At 36.5% G+C, this 26919-nt stretch overlaps 2 protein-coding genes across 3 annotated transcripts; both read right to left on the bottom strand.

Annotated features, from left to right (window-relative positions):
* Positions 1 to 500: 500 nt before the first annotated feature.
* zgc:110222 (uncharacterized protein LOC550336 homolog) lies at positions 501 to 3660 on the bottom strand. Its single transcript, XM_058758654.1, has 2 exons — positions 2619 to 3660; positions 501 to 1349 (listed from the first exon to the last, which is right to left on the bottom strand). Exons 1-2 carry the CDS (start codon positions 2875 to 2877, stop codon positions 1123 to 1125), a joined length of 486 nt encoding a protein of 161 aa, XP_058614637.1. The 5' UTR covers positions 2878 to 3660; the 3' UTR covers positions 501 to 1122.
* map4k6 (mitogen-activated protein kinase kinase kinase kinase 6) lies at positions 3214 to 26780 on the bottom strand. Of its 2 annotated transcripts, XM_058758644.1 has the most exons (32): positions 26435 to 26780; positions 24745 to 24802; positions 23893 to 23983; positions 22072 to 22136; positions 21756 to 21811; positions 20522 to 20569; positions 20331 to 20373; positions 20142 to 20214; positions 19230 to 19361; positions 18743 to 18805; positions 18560 to 18641; positions 18308 to 18418; positions 16099 to 16174; positions 14328 to 14386; positions 13800 to 13846; positions 13491 to 13529; positions 12970 to 13003; positions 12581 to 12890; positions 11725 to 11843; positions 10212 to 10250; positions 10037 to 10121; positions 8321 to 8400; positions 8101 to 8161; positions 7877 to 8000; positions 7005 to 7063; positions 6817 to 6920; positions 6544 to 6718; positions 6316 to 6384; positions 4556 to 4642; positions 3988 to 4058; positions 3848 to 3903; positions 3214 to 3765 (listed from the first exon to the last, which is right to left on the bottom strand). In XM_058758644.1, the coding sequence occupies exons 1-32, from the start codon at positions 26525 to 26527 to the stop codon at positions 3678 to 3680; spliced, it is 2697 nt and encodes an 898-aa protein (XP_058614627.1). In that variant the 5' UTR covers positions 26528 to 26780; the 3' UTR covers positions 3214 to 3677. The 2 variants fall into 2 exon arrangements, with proteins under 2 accessions (XP_058614627.1, XP_058614628.1); XM_058758645.1 differs by lacking the exons at positions 23893 to 23983; positions 24745 to 24802; positions 26435 to 26780 and adding an exon at positions 22948 to 22970.
* Positions 26781 to 26919: the final 139 nt, after the last annotated feature.

Below are 26919 nucleotides of genomic sequence, written 5' to 3'. Positions count from 1 at the left end.
CGCCACGCCAGCTCTAATAAATATCTACAAACTACGTTACCCAAAATGCAACTGCGTGACAATGCGGATTAAAATAATATAATATTTATATTTAATTAAAAAAAGAAAAAAAAAAGAACGTCAATTATCATTAATTGTGTGGGGGTTAACGCCCATCTGGCTCTGAACAAATAATTCTTCCTCCAAATCCAAATCCTCTCCAAATCCCAAATCCTGCCTTCTCAGCGATGCCCAGGTAACGAGGAAAACAGAAATAAGATGTCCTTACAACTATGCTTTCTTAAGTTAATGTTGAATTTATCGTGTTTAAGTGTTGAATCTTCACTTTCCCTGAAATAGCTAACCTACATGATTGTGTACTATTTTAATGTTACAAAAGCCGTTACCTATTATAAATAAACACTGTAGGCTATGTGACGGTATCAAGTTTTCATGCTGTGATCATTGTTGAAGCTTTTATCACGGTACGTTATTATCACGATATTGAAAGTTGCAAAAAGTGTTGTCATAATAGGTTTAATAACTTTTTTCTTATAACGAAAAGAACTGAACGTTTAAATACAATAAAGTAATACACACACACAAAACATAGCCTAAAGTAAACAAACGTTTCAAACAGATTACAGAAGAAAATAATTATTAGAAACAATAGGTAACACTTTACAATAAGATCGCATTAAGCCTAGTTAACACACTAACATTAACAATGAGCATTTGTTACAGAAATTGTTATTATTTGTTAACAAATACAAATATTAGTTCATATTAGCTCATGTCCATTAAATAAAACATTGACGCAGCTTACAGCAGTGTTGTGCATTTTAACCAGTTGATGGCAAAACCTATTCTTAAAATGCATTCCAAAAAATCTGAATAAATTTGTAATAAATAATTATTCACTGTATTTTGAAGTGCCCACGATAACAATATCATGCATGTTCATTATCGTGATATTTTGAATTACCGAATACCAGCACATACATATGTAACAAATGCTTTTTTTTTTAAATATATTTAATGTTGAAAAAACAACCTGCACACATCATATACGTCGCAAATCTCCAGGGAGGCACATCTCAGCGTCTCAGACACAAATACACTACTGAATACTTTGTTTCACTGTTATGGATGAGAAGGAGCAGAGGGCAGGAGATGAACTGGGATGTGCACCGTCCACACGTCTTTATGGCCCCTGGAATACATGGGTTCATTGAGCCACCGGGGGTTTGAGAGTCTTGTAAGGTATTTCATTTTGAGTTCAGTCAAGCAAGCTGCTGTTTCCAGCTCTTTCATCTCTTCACCAGGAATATCCTCAGCACAACACCACGTCTCCCCAACATCCACAAGACCTGAACATATGGTAAATAAACAAACACACTTCAGTAGCACATTAAAACATACACAAATAATGTCAGAAAGCGGATGAGGAGATAAATAGACAACTTCAATACCTGGACATGTTGCAGTATCTATAGAAATCATGGTAAAAATATATCACATCATATATATTTTTTTTTTCAATAATGGTGATATAATTTTTAAACATATTTCAATATACGTTAGGCCTACGTTACCATTGTTTCTCATAGACTGATGTATTTGTGGCGCCCGGCCAGTCGAACACAACTTTGTTGAATAAACATGAGCAGATTGAGCACTGCACATTTCAAAATCAAAAGGCGAAGCAGGTGTTTTATACGAATGCATCTTTGAAGGGAACCGACTGTCTTCCGAAATGTTAAAGCTATTATAATTGATAAGGGGAGTCTGAGAGTCCTTTTTATTTGACCCTGATTTCATATTTCTTGTTTGTATGAAAGCTAAATATAAATAAGGTGAACATAAATTTATTTGTACCATTTATATTTCTAAAATATTATATAGCCTAGTTTTAAAGGAGGTTTCATATAGGCTAGCCTACTTGGAAAAGTCATTTTTTTCAGAAGTTTGTTGGTACAGACAGCCATTGTGGGTGTTCTTAGTTTTTCTGAGGCTTTAAAAAAAAAAAAAATAATTATTATATATATATATATATATATATATATATATTAGTTCATATCGATATCGGACCGAAATTCAGAGATATAAATTTTGGCCATATCGTCCAGCCTATCTATACACACACACACACACACACACACACACACACACACAAACAAACAAACACACAAACAAACAAACACACAAACAAACACCTGGTTTGCTATCCTTGTGGGGACTCTCCATAGGTGTAATGCTTTTTCTACGGTACAGACAGACCGTATATTCTATTGCCCTACACCTAAACCTACCCCTTACAGGAAACTTTCTGCATTTTTAGATTTTCAAAAACTTAATTCTGTGTGATTTATTAGCTTGTTTACCCGTGGGGACCTCAATTTAGGTCCCCACCGTGACACGAGTCCCCATGAGTCTGTGTATTCAGGTTTAAGTCCCCACCTGAATAGAAAAACAAGTACATACACATAGAAATAGATCTGAATATATCTAAATAAAATACATATCTACACCATAGTTTAATTAATTTATTAATTAATTTACATACATTGATTATGCACATCATAAATCCTTATATGATACAAACATTAAAACTATTATCAAACCAGTGTACATTTCACCTGCTATAACACCACGCCCGAACCTTTCTCCAGACTCCAGCAGCTCCTCCGTTTGCACGGCAGTCATGCCCAGTCTGTCGGTGAGGATGAGTCTCCAGTCCTCTCCTTCCCAGCTCTTCTGAGCGATGTGCACCGCTAGAGTGCAGTTCCGCAGCTCCGACAGCAGGGGCCGCCAGCGGCTCTCTATCGCTTTCACACCATTCAACACAAGAGTAGCGTACGGCTGGCGAAATGACAAGCAAGCCACCTCTAGACTCATACCGAGAAAATAATTTTCACCTCTACGAATAGGTAGAATAACACGTTTTAAGTACGTTGCAAACACAGCGCATTCCCACCAGATGCTAAGTGCTTTATCAGATGGGTATAAGGCTAACACTGCTGTAGCTACTTTTCCGCTAACATGTCTAAACGCGTCGTGTGTTGAACGATTGGCTAAAGCGCTTCCTGCACTGTTCAAAAATTAAGAACCGACTAAAGAAACAGCGCCCGCTAGCGCTGTGATTTAAAACGACCACTGCTGGCAACACAAATAAAACCAGGCAGTGTAAGTCACAACACCACATCAGGAATATACTATTCATCAAACTATCCCTGTCGTTTACATTTATTTATTTCACAGTTTGGGGTTTTACAGTACAATGGTTTACAAAACTGAAATTCTATCAACTAATTTACTGGCCAATGGAAGATCATTTTTGAACCACTGCACCAAAACATGTTGATATATGATATTCTCCGAAACAGGAAATACAACAGACTGTCTAGTATTAAATAGAACATCTCTATTGTTTAGTCACTGACCCATAACAGCCTTTTCAAAGTTATTTCAATCCTAGTATAGGTCAAATGCAAGTCCACAGGTCACTTTCCTCCTGTCCAGATCCTCGTTCCTCCTGTCCTCAAAGGAGAACTGTGTGTATGTGACTCCATCATGTCTTCCTCTGTTCCTGGAGCTTTTTGGGCCTGATGACTCCACCCTTTCAGTAGGGAAGGGAGGACTATCAACCTTTGTAGTGTTTCCAGCTATCACTGAACATTCTCAGCGTCTCAATCCCATCAGTAGCTGCTTTCATGCCCCGTGAGGATGTACAGGTTGCTCATAGCAGACGGATCATCCGTAGGAGTGCTTTGCAAGATAATATCCCTGTAGTAACATTAAATTATTAGTATATGATTCCATTTGTCTATTACCAGACATGTTGCTAAACTACAGTGGGAAAACATACCTAGTTGTTCCCAAAACCTGAAAAACTCTACTTCTGTCTGTGATCTCCTGGGTTACCTGTGGTAAACAGCATAATATTCCATCATTTCTTCCTTCCTCATACATTAGTGAAGCCATCATTGTTGTAGACATCAGGTTTACCTCATTAGTTTGTAAACTCCTTCCTTTCAGACCATGTTTCCAGAAGGCAAGAACGCTGTCCTGTAGACACACTGCAAAGATAATCGCATTACCACCAGATGCAACAGAAATAGGTCTGATTCTAAATAGACATAGCAGACATGATGGCTATCTAATAGCTGTGACACACCAAGCTGACATCGAATAATTAGCAGCGATGAAAGCCGGCTGTGTTATTGCCTCGTGCCAGCTTCATCTGGGCTAAAATGTTGTGCTTCAACACAACACCTTCAGTTTTGTTTTTCTTCACACACACTGGTTCGTAGCTGATTTGGGGAAAGGTACTTTTAAAAGTAATGCATTATAATATTGCATTACTTTGTTACTTTTTATGCAAAGTAATCTGTGCTGGGCTATTTCAAATAACTAATGCAATTATCGCATTACTTGTAAAACTTCTCAATCGAAAGCTGCGTGACAATGGTGCAGACAGGCTGCAAAAACTAGGCTGAGAGATGCTCAAAGATGGCCTGGCATTGGCTGATGGCACACCGTTAGCTTGATGTGTCACATCCTTAACAGGACTTACCCAGCGTCTGAATGGGAAACTCAAATGCAAGTTCAGAAGTCTTCTGATGGCTCACACATCCCTGCAGATTCACAACCTTCACTGTGTCTGAAACAAATCGGTATGTTAAAGGATTTGAGTAGTGGAATTAAAAAACAAAACAAAACACAGAATAGAGATGTGTTTTTAAAAGTTGACCATTGCACTTTTATAGAATGCCGTGCCATGTGTGAGACTCTGCAAAAGAGCCGAGGCGTGAGCACAACAGCTTTAAAAACATGAGACGAAGGGGAATGGAATGAAAAAAAAAGCAAGGTCAAGAAATGCATTTTTACAAAGGCTCATGTGTCATGTAGTGTAAAGTCATATGGTGCAACCAACATGCAGAAAAAATAAAAATACATGAAAAAGGACGTTACAAGAGGACCCCAGAAGACCCTGTTGACATGATATTTATGCATTAATGATTCATACATTTGTCAAAAAAAAAAAAAAAAAGTGTTTTTTTTTCAAAACAATTATTAAAATGTGTATACTCCGGGTGTACTCAGTGTAAGAAAATATAATATAGATTTTTTTATTGCACCACATTTCTCAGACCTTGGCTAAAGGTGTTTTTTTCCTTTTCTATATTTTAGACACTTTTATTTTGTCATTAATTTAAACAGAAAATTAAGTATGAAACAGGAATAACATGATTAAACGCAAGGGACATAAAACATGACCTTCAAAGCCAGTTTGAGCATTAGGGGTGATATTTATTATGTACAGTAATATCGTAATCATTGTTTTAACGATGTGTGAGCGGACATTATGTGCTGCGTGGTGAAGCAGTTTAAATGTCCCTATAATGCAAGGTATTAAAGCAAAAAATATCCCTGTATGGGTTTTTGTTTTTATAAGATATGTATTTAAGTAATATCACACAAGCCGAGTGTCATTTCCTGAATATAAGCACAATCAGAAATGTAATTTCATAAATTAATAAAGTTAATATTGAGTGAGTTAGAGTCTGTTTTAGTTTTTTCCCGTTACACCAATGAAAAGAGATCCAAAGAAAGCTGGAGCTGGACATTTGAGCATCTCAGAGCAACACTGCTGTATTTCATTCCTGAATGAATCTGTTTTTGAATCAACTGAGTCATGATCCTTTCATAAATACATTTTCTTGCTTTGTTTCTAAATGAATCAGCCATTTTGAAGGAATTGTTTGAATGAGTCAATGAATCACTCATTAAGACAGCACGTCCTGATAACAACATATTTTGTTGACCCTGGAACAACATTTTAATCCAAAAATTGAATCTTGACCATATTCCTACACCTAAACCTAACCTTAACCATGAGTAATCCCTAAAATCAGAGGAAATGATAGATGAATGACACTGATGTACAAGCACCAAACACTGATTGTAAGCCTAAACTTCACAAAAACTATAAACTGGTTCTTCAAATCTGATTGGTTAATCACAATGTTGTTCCAGGGTGAATAAAGATGTTGATCTAGGAACATGTCGCACTTGGTAAAATCAGGTTCTGCCATAAAGACAGGCACTTGCCGCCACCTACTGGTGGTTTTAGGGTCATATTTATTTTTCCATGACAGGCCTAAACAAGGTAGCAGCACAAAAACCACACTCAGCAAAATTAATCGCATTCATTATCGTTGTTGAAAAAATTCCAGAAATATAGACATATAATTTTTGGTCAGTATCAGACACCCCTATTGAGCATACATACAAAGTGCTTCAAATGGCTCAGTGAAAACAAGCATTTCTTACTTTTCAGTGCAATGAGAACTGTGTCCCTGTCGAGCTGAATCACTTGCTTGACCTCCAGAGACTCACCATCTGTGAAGTCACATAACTCAGTCAAGCAAAACACACTATTGTCACTGTGGCAATGCAAATCATATAGTTCACTTGAAATATTCTTCATATAAATAATTGATTTTATAAAAAAGCGGTGTTTTGTGTGTGATTGTTAATGTATCCACACATGTGCAGCACCTGGCAGACTTTGTGGCGTGTCATCCAGGTGGATGATGTCAAAGTGCATCTGTCCAGTGTTGTCTTTTTGGCAGGGACGGCTTCTCACCCCCACACAGACCTGTGGCAGCTCTTCTATTTCATTTACGAGCAGCTCAAATATGGGCAGAGACTCTGGCAGGTTCAGAGCAATGTGCTGAGAGAGAGAGAGAGAGAGAGAGAGAGAGACAGGAAAATTACGCAACAGTGCAGATATTTTTAACATTTCAATCACTCTTATCTCTCATTTCTCACCTTGAGCTGCATGAACTTCTGCAGAGGTTCATACCACATTAGAAGAACCAAACCAGTGGGAACAGCAGCACAAAGGAAAACGCTGTCAGTGTAGGGGTTTCGAACTAGAAGCAGAAGAACAAACATTAAAATGTGCAGGAAATGCCTAGAGAATGATTCACACTCCTACAGAGGTCACTGGTCCTCACCCACACCGCATCTTCTACAGCCCTTGGTGTCTGGGATCTTTACTGATATGGCGTACTTCCTGGAGAAAGATAAGAATTACTGCCATTTAGCACACCCTTAAATCCAATGGAACTGACTAAAGACAAAGATCAATTAAAATGAATAAGACAATACTGTAAATATGTATGTCACGTAAACCAAGTAAAAATAAATATTTTGAAATATAACAATTAAAAAAATATATATTTTCTATTTGAATATATTTTAAAATGTAATTTACTCTTGTGATGGAAAAGCTGAATTTTCAGGATCATTACTTCAGTCTTTGGTGTCACATGATCCTTCAGAAATCATTTTAATATGCTGATTTGCTGCTCAAGAGATATTTATTACTATTATCAATGCTGAAAACAGTTGTGCTGCTTAATATTTTTGTGGAAACCATTTATTCAAGATTCTTTGATGAATAAAAAGTTCAAAAGAACAACATTTATTTGAAATAAAAATCTTTAACATTATAAATGGTTTTACTGTCACTTTTGCTGAGAAAAAAAGTATTAAATAAACTTTTAAAAGGTAGTTACTTAATAGGTTACACATCACCAAAATTTAATTTGAATGAATACTGATGAATGCCTCATCTCCAAAGTAGAGACACAGCAGAACCTCAGCCACTGCACTTTTTTTGAGTAAAAATGATTTCTTAAAACAAATGATTAAAACAGTAGTTTGTTTATAAACAATTTTAGAGTCTACATTATTGTAAAATCAGACCAACTGAAGGAAGCATGTAATTTCCGTTTCAGCCCAGTGTGTCTGTCTCAACCAAGAATAATAGTTCTCATGAGTGACCATCATGCAGTCTTGAGCCTTGCATTTATACCATACAAACCTTGCATTTATCTTTGTGCTCAAGCGGTGTGCATTAATCGCAAGATGCCCCTGTCTACGCTGCATATTCTTGCGGTTCTCAAAAAGTGCTGGCAGACTATGAGAAGTCAACTGTGATGACTTTCCTGTGGACAGAGGACAGCAGGGTACCAGCCAGAGAGTTAATCAAGACATCAGATCTTAATGGTACATTAAATGCAGTCATATTAATAACTTTGCACATGCCTGAGACGGACATAAGGACATTGTTCATCACGTACAACCAACTGCATCTCTGAGGAAGCAACTGGAAAAGAGAAAATCATGGGATTTCACTTTCATGGGATACATTATGTAACTTTGTATTTTGTAACGGTGCATTTATATCTCATAATGTAACATTATTTCTTCTTTTTTTACTCTGACTCTAAAGAGTCCACATGTAGAGAAAAGACAATATGGCTACCTTTTCCATGGTGTCCTCATGGAGCTCATTGAGGTTGAGAGTGTAGATGCCCTCCTCAGCACCCAGCATAAGGTATTGATCTATGGGTAAATATCAGCATATCGGTCTTGTTATAACCAAAGTCAAGACAGACACGGTTGCAAATAAAATGAATAGAAATTAGTTTATACATGTGATAGTAAAATATTTTTTCAAGATGGACGGGGAAGTGGCTGAAGCATAACAAAAATAAGACCGGCGTGTCCATCAACTGTTATTTCATCCAAAAATGAAACCTGAGAGATTTCTGTTCCTCCATTAAAGTTCCACCAAAACTTTCATGCTTTAAAACATTCATAAAGACATTCTAAAATTAATCCATATTAATAGAGCTTTTTAATCCTTATGGAGTGGTATGATCACTTTATGTGATTAACAGATAACAGGCTTTTATTCACATAAAAAAAGCATTTCTCAATGCACATACATACATCACATCAATACAGTAAAGGGAAGCTCAACTGTACTTGCTTTACAGGCAATAATGAATTTCACTGGTTCTCGCATGTCTAGCCCACACTTTCTGAGTTTCAGTTTACCATATTAGATGCGCTCTAGTTATATGTGTGGGTCAACGTTTATATGTGAATAAAAGTCTAAATTAAATATGTTCATTGCTAGGGGTGGGAATCTTTAGGCATCATATGATCCGATCCGATCACGATTCTGGGAATCATGATCCAATTTTAAATTATTCTTAATCTACATTTTTTCTTATTAAAGGGGTAATGAACTGAGAAACCAAAATTCCCTTGATCTTTTGACATATAATCACTGTACTATAAAAACATCCTGTAAGTTTCAGAACTCAAAACTTTCTCGTTAGTCTGAAAACAGCTTATATTGAAGCCAGTCTGCCAAAACGACAGCTTGTGGAATGTGCCACTCTATGACATAACAGTGTGGTTAAACACGCCTCTGTAGAAAAAGATCAACGCCTGCTTCTACATCGCTGCCTGTTTAGCCCCGCCCACCAAATTGCGTACGTAGTGTATACGAGAGAGGCAAACGCGCAGCTTGTCTAGCTTCGAAGAAAACCAGACGCTGTTCATATCCAAGTTGTGGAAAAAAATAGTCTTTGCATTGCCTTCTTTCTGATCCCAACATTAGGAAAGACTGGATGAAGTTTATTTTTAATGAAGTTCCAGACCACGTCAGTAAGAACTGTGTCTTTTGATCACCGCAGACTCATTTACAAATAAGGCACAATTTGATGTGGGATTTTCAGAAATTTGAAACTGAAAGACAATGCTGTGCTGTGCCGATATTGGATCTGACAGTAATGTCGCAACACACAAGTGTGAGTAACTGTTTTTATTACATGATCGCTATTTGTCTGTTAAACAGATCGTTTGATATGAGTATTCATGTAATTTTAACCTAAATCACAGCACGGCTGTCAAACATACACGTGTTAGTCAATCATAGTGGTGGGCATTTACTTCCGAGTCTACAATCCACCACACCTACTCAAACACAGCGTTGTGATGAGGGGGGTTAAATACAGGACAGAAAATAGCTTGTTACTTCTAAATTATGATGTTTTTTGATGTAAAAATCTTGATAACATGTAAGTTTTTATAATTGTTTGATGGCTTTGTGTGTGTTTGTATGTAATTGGCAAGCAAGCAGAATACAGCTATCTCTAGTGTTCACAATTCTATTAGCAAACTTCACCTCTGGTCTTTGGAAGAACCCATGTAGAGGCACATTGAGTCTTTAATGGACAGCCGTTGAAAACTTTAGAGAAGCAGGCCCCCATCTGGAAGAAAATTTATGATTCATTACAGAACAATAAGCATGAAATTAGAGCATGCAACAGAATTAGAATCATGTAATTCTCTGTACTTACATGTACTTGTGGTGTAGGAGGCAGTCCATGGACAACTTTCTGGAATCAATGGAAACAGAATCAAGTGTGAGTGACCATTGAAAGATTGCCATTTTTCAACATTTTAATACAAAGGGCCAAAAATCTAAAGAAAATAAAGCATTACATCTAACTATAACTATAATTTATAATATTATAATGTATTAAATTTAAAAAAAAGTTTAAGTTAATAACGTGTTAACGCAAATTAATTTTAACGGCACTAAATTTATTAACGTGCGATTAACGCAGCACGCATTTTCTGTTTGACCCATGGCCTAGCCTGTAGTTGGAGAAATGGAGATGCACAGTGTTGCCAACTTAGCGACTTTGCAGACCCCTTTAGTGACTTTTTTCCCCCTCTTCAAAAAAACGCCTAACGACAAATCTTTAGGGTTTACCCAAACCTTATTTAGTTTCTGAGACTTGCTGGTACTGCCGAGCGAGCGCGAGGTCTTGCAGTCCCAGCGCGCACACCTATCTCTCTCTCTCTCTCTCTGTGCGTCTGCATTGTTCAGCGAGCGGCGGAGAGAAGCAGTGCTTTCAGTTAAACACAGATATTATGTTGCTTCTCTAATTTTACATGCAAGTATAGCCGAAATCACAGCTATTGTCATTATCTTATGTGTATTTGATTTCAACATCTTGGAAGGGAGAGCTGGTTATGTAGTCTTAAAGGGTCACGTTTCAGTCACTATTTCATATTCATTCCATTGTCTGACAACAGAAACAGTAAAATATATCAATGAAAACAGTTTTATTGAGAATTTAGCTGCATCAAAATACAGTATGTGAGCACAAAGAGGCAAACAAATCTAATAATAATAAATGCACATTTTGCATGTTCAGAAGAAGTGAGCTGCCCTGTCGTGGAAAAATGTAAACAGGTTTGTGTAAGTAAATTGCTCAGTGCAAAGAAAGATAAGTAATGGGAACCTGTTATTTCTTGTTTCATGTGTCTAATAGATATTAACAAGTTCTTTGAAAAACATCTATAACCTTTGAAACATGTCTAGTCTTCATGCTCTATGTTGACTATGGTTTCAATAATAATAAACATACATTTGCATAAAGCATTCATATTTGTCCATGCCCATGTTGATTAGAGTATTAAAAACTTTAAATGTATTAATTTAAAGTACATTTTGAACAAATAAAAATGTGCGATTAAGTTGCGATTAATCACAAGTTAACTCAGAACAATCATGCGATTAATCACGATTAAATATTTTAATCGATTGACAGCCCTATAATTAACACATTTTTTCAATTGATTTTTAATCAAATTTCAATTTTTTTACATTTAAATGCAAAGATAAAACAAAAATTGTTAAAACAAATGAACTCTTGTGATATGGCATGGTGGGCCAAATCAAAGGTCATCACGGGCAACTTTGGCCCACAGGCCTTGGTTTGGACATCTCTGGTTTAACCCTTAGACAGATTCTCATCAAGGTCAAAGGTCAAATATGGTTGACCAATATAATCTACTCACTGAGTCGTCTGGTTTTCTCCTGAGAGTACTCCATTCTGGGGAGAGAGGGGGGTCATGTGGCGGGAAATTACTCCTGGTTCCTCCTGGGTCTGGAGCAACAGAGCTCTCTGCTATCAAACCTGTTCAACACAGCAGCTGCATCAGAGTCTGGATTTTAAGGAGGCATTATTTGTGTTGGGCTAACAGGTCAACATCTGGGATGAAAACCAGAAGGCTTTAGGTTCAAACCATGAAAGAGCTATGCAGTTGCTAATGGCATTTGAGTGGTTTTAAGTGAGTTGTTGCATGGTTTTTAAGACATTTTGAGTGGTTTTAAGTGTTTTTGGTTGTATAAAAAGGACAAAGGTGGTATATTCCACTCAAAAATAAGAATTCTCATTATTTACTTACCCTAATGCCGTCCCAGATCTATATGACTTTATTTCTTCAGATAACCACAAACAATGATTTGTAGAACAATAATCCAAACTATATGTACACTGTAATGCAAATGTACAGGACCTCCAAAGTTGACACTTCAAAAACCACAAAAATTGGACACAATGGTAATCCACACGACCACATCGAAACTATAGGGGTGTGTGTAAGAAAAATAAACTATAAACCATCTTTTCTGGCTCATCTAAAGAAAGAAAGCATATACCTCTGGGACAGCTTGAGGTAAAGTAAATGATGAGTCAATTTTAGTTTTTGGGCAGAGTATATCTTTAACAGGATAAAAGCATAAAACATACAAAATGAGTTATGTGAAGAAGTGTGAGCTATTAGTGATGTTGGTATTAATGTCCAACGGAGGTATTCTGCTTAAAAAAAGAGTGGTCATTGGTATGTACTCATGAATTGACGAATATCTCACCTTCAGTTGGTGTTGAGCAAAGGGAACCTAGACTGGTGGAATGACTGAGGAAGGAGGAGTCTGTGAAGAGGGAGGAGTTTGTGAGGAGTGACAGGTCAGACAGTGTTGAACCAATCGGCAAAGCGGATTCATTGAGTAGGGCGGGGTTAGTGTCAGAGGCGGGGCCCTTCAAAGGTGTGCAGCCAATAAGAGGCGAGGAGAGGGAACAGGGAGTGGGAGCTTTTCTCTCTTGATTGGCGACTGTTGTTGACTGGGGAGAAGAGACCACTCTCTTCACCGTCCCATATTTATCCTCTTCATCCGGTGAGTGCTGTGGATTAAACACACATAAATTTTCATATTCTAATAGACATTTGAATTTTTACACTTCTATTTCATTCTTCCCCTACCTCAGCTGAAGAGCCTCTCTTTATAGTCAAACTCCTGTAAAAGAGGAAGCAAAATGTTAGTTGTGCGTTAACCATCTCATGTAATTAATTATAAAAGGATCTGCTATTCCAAATTGTTTAGGTACATTAACATTTTGCTCCAAATTTGAAGCTAAAAATATGTAATTAGCTAAAATGTCATGTCTTTTCTTTTTCTTAAAACCTAATTAAGGGAAATTTCTCTGATAAGCAAAAGTGTAAGGTATTAACAAGGTGGTAATCAAATATATTTGGGAGACCAAAGGGATAAAGTTAAAAACAAGAAGCTTAAACAAAACAATAAGTATTTAATATTTTTAATTTACTGGAATATAAAATATAATAATTTGAATAGGCTTTCCAAACGTTTCATTAACCACAAAAGTTATGCCGATAGATATTTTCATTCTAGTGAACAGAAATCACATTTGACTGAGGAGAAAACCACAGAAGCAATCAACTAAACATAAGTACTCTCATTATTTAAAAAAAAGCCAGATCACCTTTCCATCAAGGCCTCTTCCACACACTCCAACAAACTCCTGCAAAATAAATAGTAAAAAAAAAGCAATGCAACCCTTAGAAATCTCTTAGAAACTCCTGTTTCTGAGAAGGATAAAGTATTATGAGTGCTTCTTAACAGCTTAATTTAACAATAAATTTATCAAATTAGACTTTGATCAGTGATTGGAGGATGTCAAACCACTCAGCCAATCAATAGTTTTGAATGACCTACGTGCATTAGCAGATCAGACTCAACATTTACTACTGTCACCATTATTTCAGACGAGCAAGAGTGAAATATAACCCACGGTGAGTCCTTGTTTTCACTGATAGCGCTCCAGTCATCATACGCCCCCTAATGAAGAACAGAAAACCAGTATGTAATTCCATAAGCACTGTTTTTTTCATTTCTTTCTTTTGTGAAACAAATGTTTTCAAGTTTGGTGTTTTTGTGTTCTTATTGTGATTGTATGGAAATGAGTGATCCGTACATTATTAGAAACTTCTCCTTTTGTGTTTCACAGAAGAAACACGGTCATACAGGTTCAGAAACTGGTTGCACCATATAATAAGGTGCCCTTGTTGCAGTTTAATTATACATTTAAGTACTTAGTAATATTAATAAACTACATGTACTTACTATTTGTTTGGCTTAGGGTTACTTGCATCTAATTATGCATAATTCATTGTTATTATAATAGAAAGTACATGTAACGTGTAACAAGGACACCTTAAAATAGAGTGTTACCCAAGGTGACAAAATCAGGAGAGATATCATAAATATCTTGATACACTGGACAAAGTCATTGCTATTTCATTAAAATTTTGAATCTCACCAGATCAGGACAGGGATCTGTCTCCTTTCTCATGGGTGGTCCAAACCTCACATGATCAACTGGAAAACAGAAAAAGCGACAGTCACAAGCAGAACAGAATCACTGTATTCAACTGCTGCACGCTTCCCCTTTCACATACAATCGTGTGGTAGGAGTATATCGCACCACTTTCTAATACGTAGTACTGTCTGTGTGACATTCTAGCATGCAGATTTGGATGCACGCTCATGCATTCATGCAAACAGACATGAACCTAAAGACACACTCAGAAACACACACAATAGGTCCTTTCATAGCTCTAGAGTGGCTTCTCAATTACAATAGCGGCTGTTGTCCAGCTAACCTTGGCTGGTGGCCGTGGCTTGCTGTAATCTACCAAACCACAACAATGGCACTCACTGACTACTGTCACATTCTTTTTAGTCACTCCTGAATGATTTGGCGTTTACTGCTTGTGAGGTGAGGTCAACGGTCTTATTACTCTACAGTTCTGTCATTACACTGTTGGAGATGGAAATTTCAGAAGCACATGCAACTTTAAAGGGGTCTTAAATGTAAAACGAGTTTTAATGTAAATTGTTGACTGCACTGACACTATCTGATGAGAACAATACTTGAACCGAAGTGAGCTGGATGACGACACTGTTTTCAGTGGAGCTGCTTTATAGCTGAATCAGATTTGTTTCATAATTGTCCAATTGTGCAACACTGACACTAATTGAACTGAATGGAATCAACTGAACTGAACTGACTCAAGCTGAATAACAACACTGATGTCTTCAGTAGAGCTGCTTATAGCTGAATTGAGCTTTTTTCATAACTTATAAACTTTACACAGTTATTAAAGTGAACTGAATCAAGCCTGAATTTAATAAAAACAATATTGTTTTCTGCACAGCTACTTATTCTGTTATTTTTTCCGGTTTATTACTGTGAAGCAGCAATTTGTTTCGTATAAGGCACTGTAGAAATAAAGGTGACTTGACTTAAATATGTTTTAACTGTTAGAACTCAAAACTTATTGAAATCAAGTTGCAAAAACCACAGCTTTTTGTAACATTAAAAGGATACATTAATGATTGACTACATTTACATGCCACAGTAAACATTTTGTGTATTTGTGATTGCAGCAAAAGCATTGTTAATCATTTCACATGCGAAGTGAATGTTTACATAGTATGCTTAAATACTAAGATAGGCCGCTTAAAGGGATGGTTCACCAGAAAATGAAAATTCTGGCATCACTTACTCATCGTCATGTCAAAAAAAGAAGATATTTTGAAGAACGTTGTTGCATCAGAGCCCACAGAATTCAATTGTATGGACAAAAAAACAAAACAAAACAAAGATGCAGTTTTTGAACAAAAATATAACTAATAAATTATGACAGAATTTTCATTTTTGAGTAAACTGTCCCATTAACTGCCTCATTAAAAAACGAAATCACATTTTTAGTGCAAAAAACATTATCTGACCTATAAGCAGACCTCTGCTACAAATCTAAAATTATTTATTTTTAAAAAATGTATGATATTACCCACTTAGTTCATAAAATGTTTGTTTATTAACTGCAATATATTGAAAACAATAAATTCATGAGTGAATCAAAGTGAAGGCCCCTCTTTCCAAGTTCTCAGAAATGTATTCATGTGGGGTTTCTCATCAAAATTAAATCTGAGATTCATTTAACCTGCTATTTGGATGCAATAACATACTGCTAAGATGACTAATACCAAAAAAAGATGTGTATTAGAGTATGAACTTGACTCACATTGCTCTTCAGACTGAGTTCTCTGAATGGGAAGTTTCGCTAGGGAATGAATCTTATCAGGTAGGACACTGCACGTCTGTAAACACACAGACACACAAACATGGACATAAACTCTAAAGTCACATAAAGACCTTTTACCTCCTGGGGACCCACTGTCCTGTAGAGTTCCACCTGAACCAGCGAATCAAGCTCTTCAGGATCACTTAGAAAAACACAGGCAGGTGTGCTGGAAATAAACTTTGCAGGACAGTGGGTCCCCGGGTGCAGGGTTGAAGACCTCTGCCTTACAGTAAACAACCACAGTACAGAGAAGTAATGTTAAAAAATGTCATATGTCAGTTAAAGCTGCAGTCCGTAACTTTTGGTGCTCTAGCAGTTAATAAACAGAACTGCGTGCATCTTGAACATTGTAGCTGGAGCTACTTCTCTCTGTTTATGTCTATATGACGAATCACGCAGGTACTGGGCTACTCCGCAGTGGTTCCTACCAGAACCAGTCTAAAATAGTCAGAATGTAAAAACATATTATAGGTGTACCTTAGTGACTTAGGATAAGCCAAAAAAACGGTTTGGAAAATGGATTTGTGATGTACTCTCTTATTATATAAGTTTTGTAAATTTTGAACACAAAAAAGTTACAGACCGCAGCTTTAAAGCCATGGTACTGTCTATGTATCATTTTGGTGTTTGATTGCTTGAGTATTAAAGGTGGGGTATGTATTTTTTCAAAAACACTTTAGAAAACCGGGTCGGGCCGAGTACCAAAACAAACTTGTAGCCAATCAGCAGTAAGGGGCGTGTCTACTCATGATGCAGAGGAGAGAGTGTTCAGTGCACATGACGGACATTAGCCGAGCCGAGCGGCGACAAAGATAGAGATGGCAGATAAAAAACAAAAGAGGAAAACGTCTGCGGAACAAAAGAAGGCTTGTCTACACCGGACGCGACAGTTGTCGTGTCGCGCCGCAACAGCTAAAGTCTGTCTACACTGGACACAACAAAGCGACTGTTGAAAATCATTTGAAATTTGTGTCAATACGTCGTAAATAGAACATGGCAGCAGTTTACTGTCGGGGGTTTGTCGTGTCCCATCCAGTGTAGACAGCATCACTGATTATAATGAGTTCTATAGTATTTTGTCGCGCCGCTCCGCTCGCGTCCAGTGTAGACACGGTGTTACGATAAGGCAAGAAGTAGGACCCGTGTGAATATCGGATCAGCTTTCCAGCGCTGGAGAGAACTGAAGGAGCGGGAAGGCCTGCGATCGGACACTGAGGTTGCTTTGTTTCTTCTCGATAGTGAGTAACATTGGTTTTGCTTTGTTTCACAGAACTAATCGTTGCCTGGGTTGCGTACGTATGTGTGGGGCGGAGCTATCAAAACAGGGGCAAGACCCTTTTGGGGTAGGGGCGTGTTTGTTTTGGTGATTGGAAATATCAACAATGGCTACCAGAAATCACTTACCCCACCTTTAAAAGTAACATGTTTATTTTTTTTGTACCATTTGTGGCATCAAGCTGAGCAGCAAAAATAATGATTCCAGGGTCAATGACAAATGAGTTTTAAGAAATGTACGCTTTGCATTCACATTGATTTCATATAGTTTTTATATGGTTTTTCAATAATTCAATAAATAATAAAATAATAACTTTTGTTTTGTAATAAGTAATAAATAATACATTTTGCATATTCTGAAAACGTGTTCAGAATTCAGTCCTTATTTTCAAAAATGCTATATATGTATATTTTTCCAGCTAAAAAAGCATTTAGTTTTTTTGGTTTTTGTACAGCAAATCACACATTTATTTGATGATTTTATATGTATTAATAATAAAAATCATTGTTTTTTTTCATGAAATGAATCCTTTTTCAGGTTTTATTTTTTCTTCCTTTTGATATCAGGATTGTTGTATGACATTTCACCCTGACATTTCTGAAAATAGTTCCAAAATTAATTCTATTTTTGAATAAATTAATAAATCTGGATAAACAAATGAGCATTTTGTCACTTATCCTGTTTCCAACAGGTTCTCTGATGGAGATGTTAGACTGCTCAAACAAACACAGCTGTTTTAAGCACCTAGTTTCACACTGAAGTGGAATTGGAAGAATGTATTTTAACATTAAAAACATTACACAATTCAGCTTTAATCTAAAGTGTTATGAAATGAAATATTTTCCCCATTTATCTTCATTGCGCTCAATTCACCTCCAGGTCACTCTCATCCATAGTGTGTGTCTGTTGCAGATCAGGGTTATTGACCGCGTCCAGCAGCTCTATAACAAGGTTACGCGTGAGGAGCTGCGTGACAAAAGCATGCTGAAAAGACAGAGGAAGCAAAAAAATATGTCATTCCAGTAATAAGAACAGCATTGAGACACCCAACATTATATTAAAGATACACCACAAGGATATCACATGAGTAAAATGATTTTTAACACACATATGGTTAACACACACCTGTAGGAGTTTTTCTGCTGTTGGCCTTTTCCGAGGGTTCTTCGTGAGCGCCATTTTGGTGAAGTTGTGGAATTCTGTGGACCTGATAAATAAACATACTTTTATTGAATTTGCAAACTAAATAATACTTTGTTATTTATGCAAATATGAGGAAAATCAACAGTTACATTTCATGCATATTACCATTTGTTCTTTTCTTTGAGTTTGGGAGGCTGAAAACTGCTCTTGGACATCAGCATCAAAGCTCTGAGGGCACAACAACAGAAAGGTTTTTGTTCTCTGCCGCCCAACCCAAAATCTCATTCCAACCTTTCAACCTAAAGGACAATGTCTATGAAACGTTGCGTCTTTTTGTTTGAGTTTTCTACTAGACAAGCTTACATCACTCTTTGTAGCATGTGAAAACATTATTCATGGTGGCGTAAGCAATTTTCTTTTTTTGGAATAGCATGTTTGGCATTTGCCAAGGGGTCAAGGTTTGACTGGTTCAGACTGTGTAAACTGAGATGAAGATAGCACAAATGAACAAATTAAACAAATGAAATTGCTTACAGCACCCTTAACAAAGGGGAATGTATTTTGTAGTGTTACTACTCTGAAAGGGTGCCAGTACTTTTGAAAGGATCACTGCATATGTACTGTATATATTTGTGTGTGTGTGTGTTCACACCTCATGGGGTGTAGGTCAAACATAGGCGGCTGCAGCTCTGCTAGTTCAATGGCTGTGATACCCACTGCCCAGATGTCACACAGCTGGTTATAACCCCCTTTCCTTTCCACTGCCGCAACCTCTGGGGCCATCCTGAGGAAAAATAATCACAGTAAAATATAAAAGAAGCAAATAACAAAGCAAAGCACAGATGGGATTTTTATTATGAGTCATTATGCAATTATCCTGCTTTACTTTTTTACACAAAATGGTCTTAAATATGCATAAATACATTTATTTCCAAGATGAAAACTGGATTATGTATACAGTATATATTTTGAAAATATTTACATGTATACATTTATATTCATATAAATTATATTATATAAAAGTTTTATACAACATTTTTCTGAAATATATACATAATAAATATACACAGTCAACACAAATATAATATGCAAACAAAAACTGTATAATTAGTTATTCTATATTTATATTCAGAAAAGTTGCATTAAATTGATCACAAGTGACAGTAAAGATATTTATAGTATAATGTTAAAAAAAAAAGAATTCTGAAATTTTTTTTATCACTGTTTCCACAAATATATTAAGCAGCACCACCATTTTCAACTGTGATAATAATCAGAAATGTTTCTTGAGCACCAAATCAGCATATTAGAATCAATTCTGTATGGTCATGTGACCCTGAAGACTGTAATGATATTGAAAATTCAGCTTTGCATCACAGTAATAAATATCATTTTAAAATGTAAAGTAGAAAACATGTATTTTAAATTATTATATTTGATAATATTATTGCTTTTACTATATTTTTGGTCAAATAAATGCAGTCTTACTGACTTTTGAATGGTACTGTAAAAAAGAAAAACAATAGCACAGTGTTTACAAAAGTATAATATCTTGGTGACTCACCAGTATGGCGTCCCGATAAAGGACTTTCTCTTAGCAACAGATGCGTTGATCTCAGCTGCCACTCCAAAATCCGCTGCCAGACAGAGGGGAGACAAAAGCCCATATTTAAGAGATTTATGGTGTATTAGTGAATACATGCATATGTGTGTTTACATGTGAGGGTCTGAGATGGGGTAAACCCAGACTGACCTAGTTTGACATCTCCTCGCTCTGTCAAAAGGATGTTGGCACCCTGTGGGCAACCAAGAATGACACAATGAGCACATCCACACATCATCTCACATGCACTATTGTGCTGTGAAGAAACTCACTCATATACAGATGAACTCTACTAATGTATATCAAACACACTGCATGGAAACATGGTTATAGGCAATTACTTTTATGTCTCTATGCATTTTTCCCGCTTCATGGAGATGATGTAGTCCCTGTAAACAAACAGAAAACAATTGTGAAAAATGTGGCATGAATGGGCTGTATATGAAATTTGTAATCTTTTTACTAACCTTTAACCCTAATTAATAATTAATCCTGTGTAGAAAGGTACTGAGACTTCACACTAAACATTTGACAAGGTTATCACTTTTATTTGTATATTGATAGGGATTCACTGAAATTATAGTTGGCATAAAATAACCTCATCATTTTTAATCAAACTTTTCTCTGGTGATGCATGCCAGTCCACTTAATCCATCATTTAGTCCACTTCAACTCTGACTCTCTTAATAAAAGCCTCAAGCTTGCAATTAACATTTTAATATATATATATACACATTGTGACTTTCTAAATACTACTTTTAACAGTTTTTCTTAAATTACTATGATTTTATATTTCATATTATAGTGATATTGAAGATTTACTTTAGATAAATATAGCCCTACATAATTAAGTTAATAACACTGGCTGTTTCCCTCAGATGCAGAAATTAAACACAGCATGTGGAAGTTTCTGTGACTGTACATGAATATTTAACGAGGGAGCATTGTTTAGTTTATGATTCATTGTCTTTTGCTAAACAACTTGCCACACAATTCTAGCACCATACTGTTGTAACATTGTACACCTTTGGCAGTGCATTTAAGGGTTAGTGCTGCTTTTAACCCTCTTGGGAAAAAATGGGAACCAAACAACATTGGAGTCTACTGACCTCCATTGTATATAAAAAACAAAAACAAAACACTGAGATTTCTCAAGACAGAAAGAAAGTCAATTTTCATTTTTGGGTGAACTATCCCTTTAAAAAGGGTCAAGCATAATGTCAAATGCTTTAGTAACCAACTAGTTTCTGGTTCCCATTTGACTTCCATAGCATTTTCTCCCATACTTTGGAAATCAGTGAGGACAAGCAATTATTAAGTCACCCACATTCTTCAAAATATCTTCTTTTGTGTTTAGCAGAAGAAAGAAATTCATACAGGTTTGGAACAACATGAGGGTGAGTAAACGACAGAATTTAAATTTTTGGGTGAACTGTGCCTTTAAGGAAAGACTACAACAACAAATTACTAAGATAATTTAAAAATAACGTAACTGAAATCCCTTCTGATTACCTCATGAACCTCAAGTGAAGAAAAAAAAAAAACCTGTTATGTAAGATCTGAAAGCGTCCTCACCTGAAGTGTCTCTCTGCTCACATAAGCTATCTGCCTCTCTTTCAGAGGACCAGTGACTGCAGAAACACAATGACCTCATTTAGACTCACAAAACACCATATGAGCATTAATCCTCTATCAGGCAATATAAATAACAGAAACCACTGCAAACTGCATCCCTCTTCATACAGAAACAACATATAGGAAGGCTTGTTCTGAAACCATTAAACATCACGACTTCAGCTTTTTTTTAATCCAATAAATTGTTTAAGCAAAAAATAATTGATATATTCATATATTTTCAGCAACATCTATGTACAGTAATTGGAATTATTACCTTGATAAATATCCTGCAATGATCCTCCTCCACAGAATTCCATGCAGATCCATAACTTGTTATTTCTGTGAAATATGAAGAAGTTCATTGTTAGTTTTACTTCAGTTTTCTGCAGGGCTTGAAAACGAAAAATTTAAAAAAAATCAATTTGTTCACTCCGAGCAGAATCAATATTTTAACGTTTCTGTTCCTGCGTTCCTCTGTAGGCTATTATTATCGTTCCGAAACCGATTTGGCTAGAAATAATACCGGTTAATAACGTTATTTTAAAACTTTTTCTTTGCCTATAATAATAATAATAATAATAAAGTACAGAATTTTCTTTACTCAAAAAAAGAGTAAACCCGCTTAACCCGCTGCGCTACACTGTAAAAAAAAAAAAAACAGTTGAGCCAACTTAAAATTTTAAGGCAACCAGCTTCAGCAGATTTTTGAGTTTTCTCAACTTGTCGTTTTAAGTTTATACAACAAAAATTTGAGAATCTCCCACAAAAATAAGTTGAGCAAACTCAAAAATATGCTGAAGCTGGTAAAACAACTTTTTTTTTTTTTTTTACAGTGTAGTCACAGCCATACAGCATCATCTTTTCTAGATTTTGGCCAAATGTAGGCTACTAAACAAAAGAAAAAAATCTCTTAATGCTTTAAAGACATTTTTTTAAGATATTTAAAAATGTTTGCTGCATTGTTAAAAAAATGGTACTCCTATAAAATTGCGTTTTGAGAGTTGCGTAGGCTCATGTCGCATTTTATTGTTAGGCTACTTTCAGAAATAATGTGCTAAAAAATCCACAACAAATCCTCTAAAGTTAAGGCTATAGGCTATGAAAACTTCAATCCAAAAACAAATTAATTTAAGGTGAAACTGATGCCTACCTCTCTCATTCGGCACGAATCCAAATGTTTCCATATTCGCGACGTATCTGGATGCTAAAATATTATTATGTAATAGCCTAGGCTTTGTTCTTCACTCAAATCGGCATCATTCGAGTGAATCCTCGGCTATATCAGCACATATATGATCAAGCTGAACGCAACAGATTGGACAACGGAGCGGTGTAACTTTTTACATGTTTCTTTAACTGTATTTTATTTTGATAATGAACAGGCTGCAATGTCGCAGAACATGTTGTATCTGTGTGCGCGTGAGGCGCCGGTGCGCACGATGTGGCAATACCAACGCTGGTTGGTTATACAGATAGCCTACAGCTTTTGCAAAACAAAGAAAACTGTCAAATAAAAGCATTTGCAAATTAAAGAAAATTACTTTCCGCTGCCTCGTTTTCCTTTTCGTGAACTTTGGATTGCGTCACAATGAACCGAAACTCAGCACATATTTTTCTTTTGTTTTGTTAATCTGTCAAAGATTTAAGTGAAATATATTTTGTGTATAGGCCAATATAGCCTATAGTTTTATTCCGATTTCTCTGTTCACAGAAGCGCTCCAGGTGCGTGTGATCTGTTGAATCCATCTTATACTATCCTCGGATAAACTCTTCCTCTAATGCACTGCCATTGCGACTTACCTATGACAAGTTCACAGCTGAGCGCGGGCGTTTCACTCTTTGGATGCATCAGCGTCACATTTGCATAGGCCGTACTACTTGAATTCATGATTGGTTGACAGCAAATATTAAAATGTAACGATAAAATAACGTTATAAACCGGTTAATGGCCATTTCTGTTCGGAACTATAAAATTTGATTTAGTTTCTGGTTCTGTTCCTGTCAAAATTTCGTTCGTTTCCGGTTTTCGTTCCTTGAACCGGTTCAAAGCGCTGGTTTCCTGCAAACTGCAGTATTAGCTTGTTGTGTGACTGACCTGAGGTAGCTGCCGAAATAGGCCACAATGTTTTTATGAGTGCAATCCTTCATCATGGTTATTTCATGTTGAATGCTTGAGATGTCATCACCTGACAGAAAAAGAAACAGGGGTCTCGTCTGTAATCTTGTCGGATTCTGCTTCGCTATCAGTAACACATCATGTTTTCAACATGCTGCCTCAACATAACAGCAGGATTCACACAGATTGAAATTCAGATGCTGCAGTGAACAATTCAGCATTAAACTGAATTTACAGCATAAATTATGATATTCTGGGTATCTTCAAATATATTCAAAATATATAAAAGTTGCAACTACAGGCCTTTCTCAATCATTTTCAGTTTTAAAATCTAAATATAGTGTTCGGACGTTCGGAAGCTTAGATGGCAAAGAATTACTTAAACATACAATTAGTGTCAGCCAATAACCGTAAATGCCAATTAACATGAGGTGTTGACTGGACTTAATTTGACCCCTTGTTCAGAACTGCCGAACAGAAGACTACAGAACATCTTTTAAGGAACTGGAGATTTCTTTTTAAAAAATGTGTTCTGAAATGAAGTGTGACGCTTTAAGAAAGTGTTGGTATGGCTGTAAGAAAAAAGGCATATCTGACAACATGACAGCATAAATATTGCATAGAACATATTTAATTTCATCAATTTTGTTTACATCTCATAAAATTAAATTGTATTTTACTTATGACATAATTCATAAGTCAAATTAAATACATAATTCAACCTCTTTAGATAACACTACCTACATCTACTGAAAAGGTCAATACATGGTGTGTATCATATCAGTAAAATGCAAATGAGAAAATTTTATTAAAAATGGTTTATGACCTTACCAGGGTCCAGTTTGACCACTTTAATTGCTGCAATGACTGAGGTCTTAATGCTACGGGCCTATAACGACAGAGAAACAAGTTAGTGGTTGTGCAGATCAAATGCTTCTACAAATAAGCAACACATGTTGACATCAGACCTTTGCATCAGTCAGTTACTGACAAAATTCCTCCTGGTTCTTTTGAAAGATCGCTTGTATCGAGCCACCACAACATTTATTGTGTCACGCCACTTTCAAGTTCCAGTGCATCAAGTTTTACATTGTTTTTGTGGTTGTCCTGGATCACAAAAATCCAGTGCATAAAGAGCCACAAGTATTTTGATACACTGACAAATACACGCTACCTCTTTCAAATCTGACCTGGTTTCAGTTATACCTTTTAAAGGCTTTATAATACGAAATGTGATTGTCTCATTCACAACAACAGCAATTCAAGCGGCCTGCCTCCGCTCAAAACCTCATATGATTTGTGAGGCACATTATGTGCCAGTGCGGTCTGCGAAAGACAGAAAAATGAAGCTGTCTGCCAGTAACCATGGTAACCAGCAGCCAATAGTGGATCAGCAGACACTGGAAAGGTGAAGTAGAGATGAAAAAAAGTAGCAGTGCTCATTTCCTGTTTTCTTTCCTGCTGAACCAAATCACATCCTGTAATGTGTCTTTCTCCGTTATCAAGGCCATGATTCATGTTTGTTCAGGCAGGGTGATATAAATGGACAATCCACCCAATCAAGGCCACCTTCGGATACTCTACACAAACATTTCAGAGAGACAAAATGTGCATACCGAGTTTGCAAATCTTTTTATTACTTGCTTCCTTGTATGCAAAAAATATGTTTTTCACACCCTGTTATTTCTGTTGCACCGTATGCCACCATGACCAGTTTGGCTCATAGAAAGTAACACATTCAAGTTTAGTAACATGGTGTCTTTTTTATGAGGAAACAATCCACAACGCATACATGCACAATCGCATGTTTTTATGGTTTTAAACATGCCAGAGCCTCATGGGCGTTACTGAACTTCAAAGTCAATGGGGTGTGAAAACCGAAGTCATCGTAGAGTAACATGGTCAGAGAGTAAGTAAACTGTGAAATTGGTAGGCTAGTTAATACTAGTTCATTCAACTGCATAATATGTTACACAGTAGGATATGATATTAAAGCACAATCAACAATGTTGCAAATATAACTAAGATTCAAGATACTAAGATGCAGTATGTGTCATGAAACTATAACAACTGCAACTGGAATTTACAAGATGTAAATTTGCTGATAGACCATTTTGCACCAACAACAAACCAGCTACTATGTCCCAAAACACAGAGCTTGCATAATGACTACAACAACTCATCACTTTTACCATGGTTAACATAGTTTAGCCAAAAACTAAAACTGTGGTAACTTGACGTATTAGCCACTATTGTCATGAAACAAACACACACACACACACACACACACACACACACACACACACACACACACACAAATAAATGAATGAATGAATGCAGACAATTAGATTAAAAAGCTTCTTATACTAAAGTAACTGTGGTTTTGGGATGGAAACTTTAGTTATTGTATTTTTGCAACATATTTTACATCACTGCCGCAAACACAAGACCCTTAGAGCTTTATGTGCACTAAATATTCACGGAAATCGTTTTTCTGATGTACTTTCTGTCGTTTTCCTACCTTGAACACATCTCCATATGTCCCGCTGCCTATGCGGTGTATCAGCTCGTAGTCATCGAGCGGATCCGTGTGCGATACTCCGATCGCGTCCATAGCAGCGCGGCATTTGACTCGTTTTCTCACGGTATTAAATCAAGAGCGGATGATACTCATCCAAGTGCCACTAACCACCACTTCCTCAACATCCGCGTAACAACAAGTGCACTAGAGTGAACATGGCAGCGATGACACAAACGCATCTCTCTGACAGCTAGGGGCGTTCACGCAAGACGCGTTCGCAAGAGAGCAACAGGATGGCGCTAAACGCCAGGGTCTCGAGACGCGTTCTGTTTAAGTTCAGCTGCTTAATTTGTCAGGAAGTCTTTAACAACGCAACATTACAAAATTTAAATAAAAAAAAATAGACAATTATAAAATAGCGCAGACGGAACGCACAACAATAACGCGTACTGTATGACATTATCAGAGGGAGAGTTTAGATTAAG

The sequence above is a fragment of the Onychostoma macrolepis genome, chromosome 21 (assembly GCF_012432095.1).
Source record: "Onychostoma macrolepis isolate SWU-2019 chromosome 21, ASM1243209v1, whole genome shotgun sequence".
In the NCBI taxonomy this organism is placed as follows: domain Eukaryota; kingdom Metazoa; phylum Chordata; class Actinopteri; order Cypriniformes; family Cyprinidae; genus Onychostoma; species Onychostoma macrolepis.
This window is presented reverse-complemented; position numbering and strand designations above follow the sequence as displayed.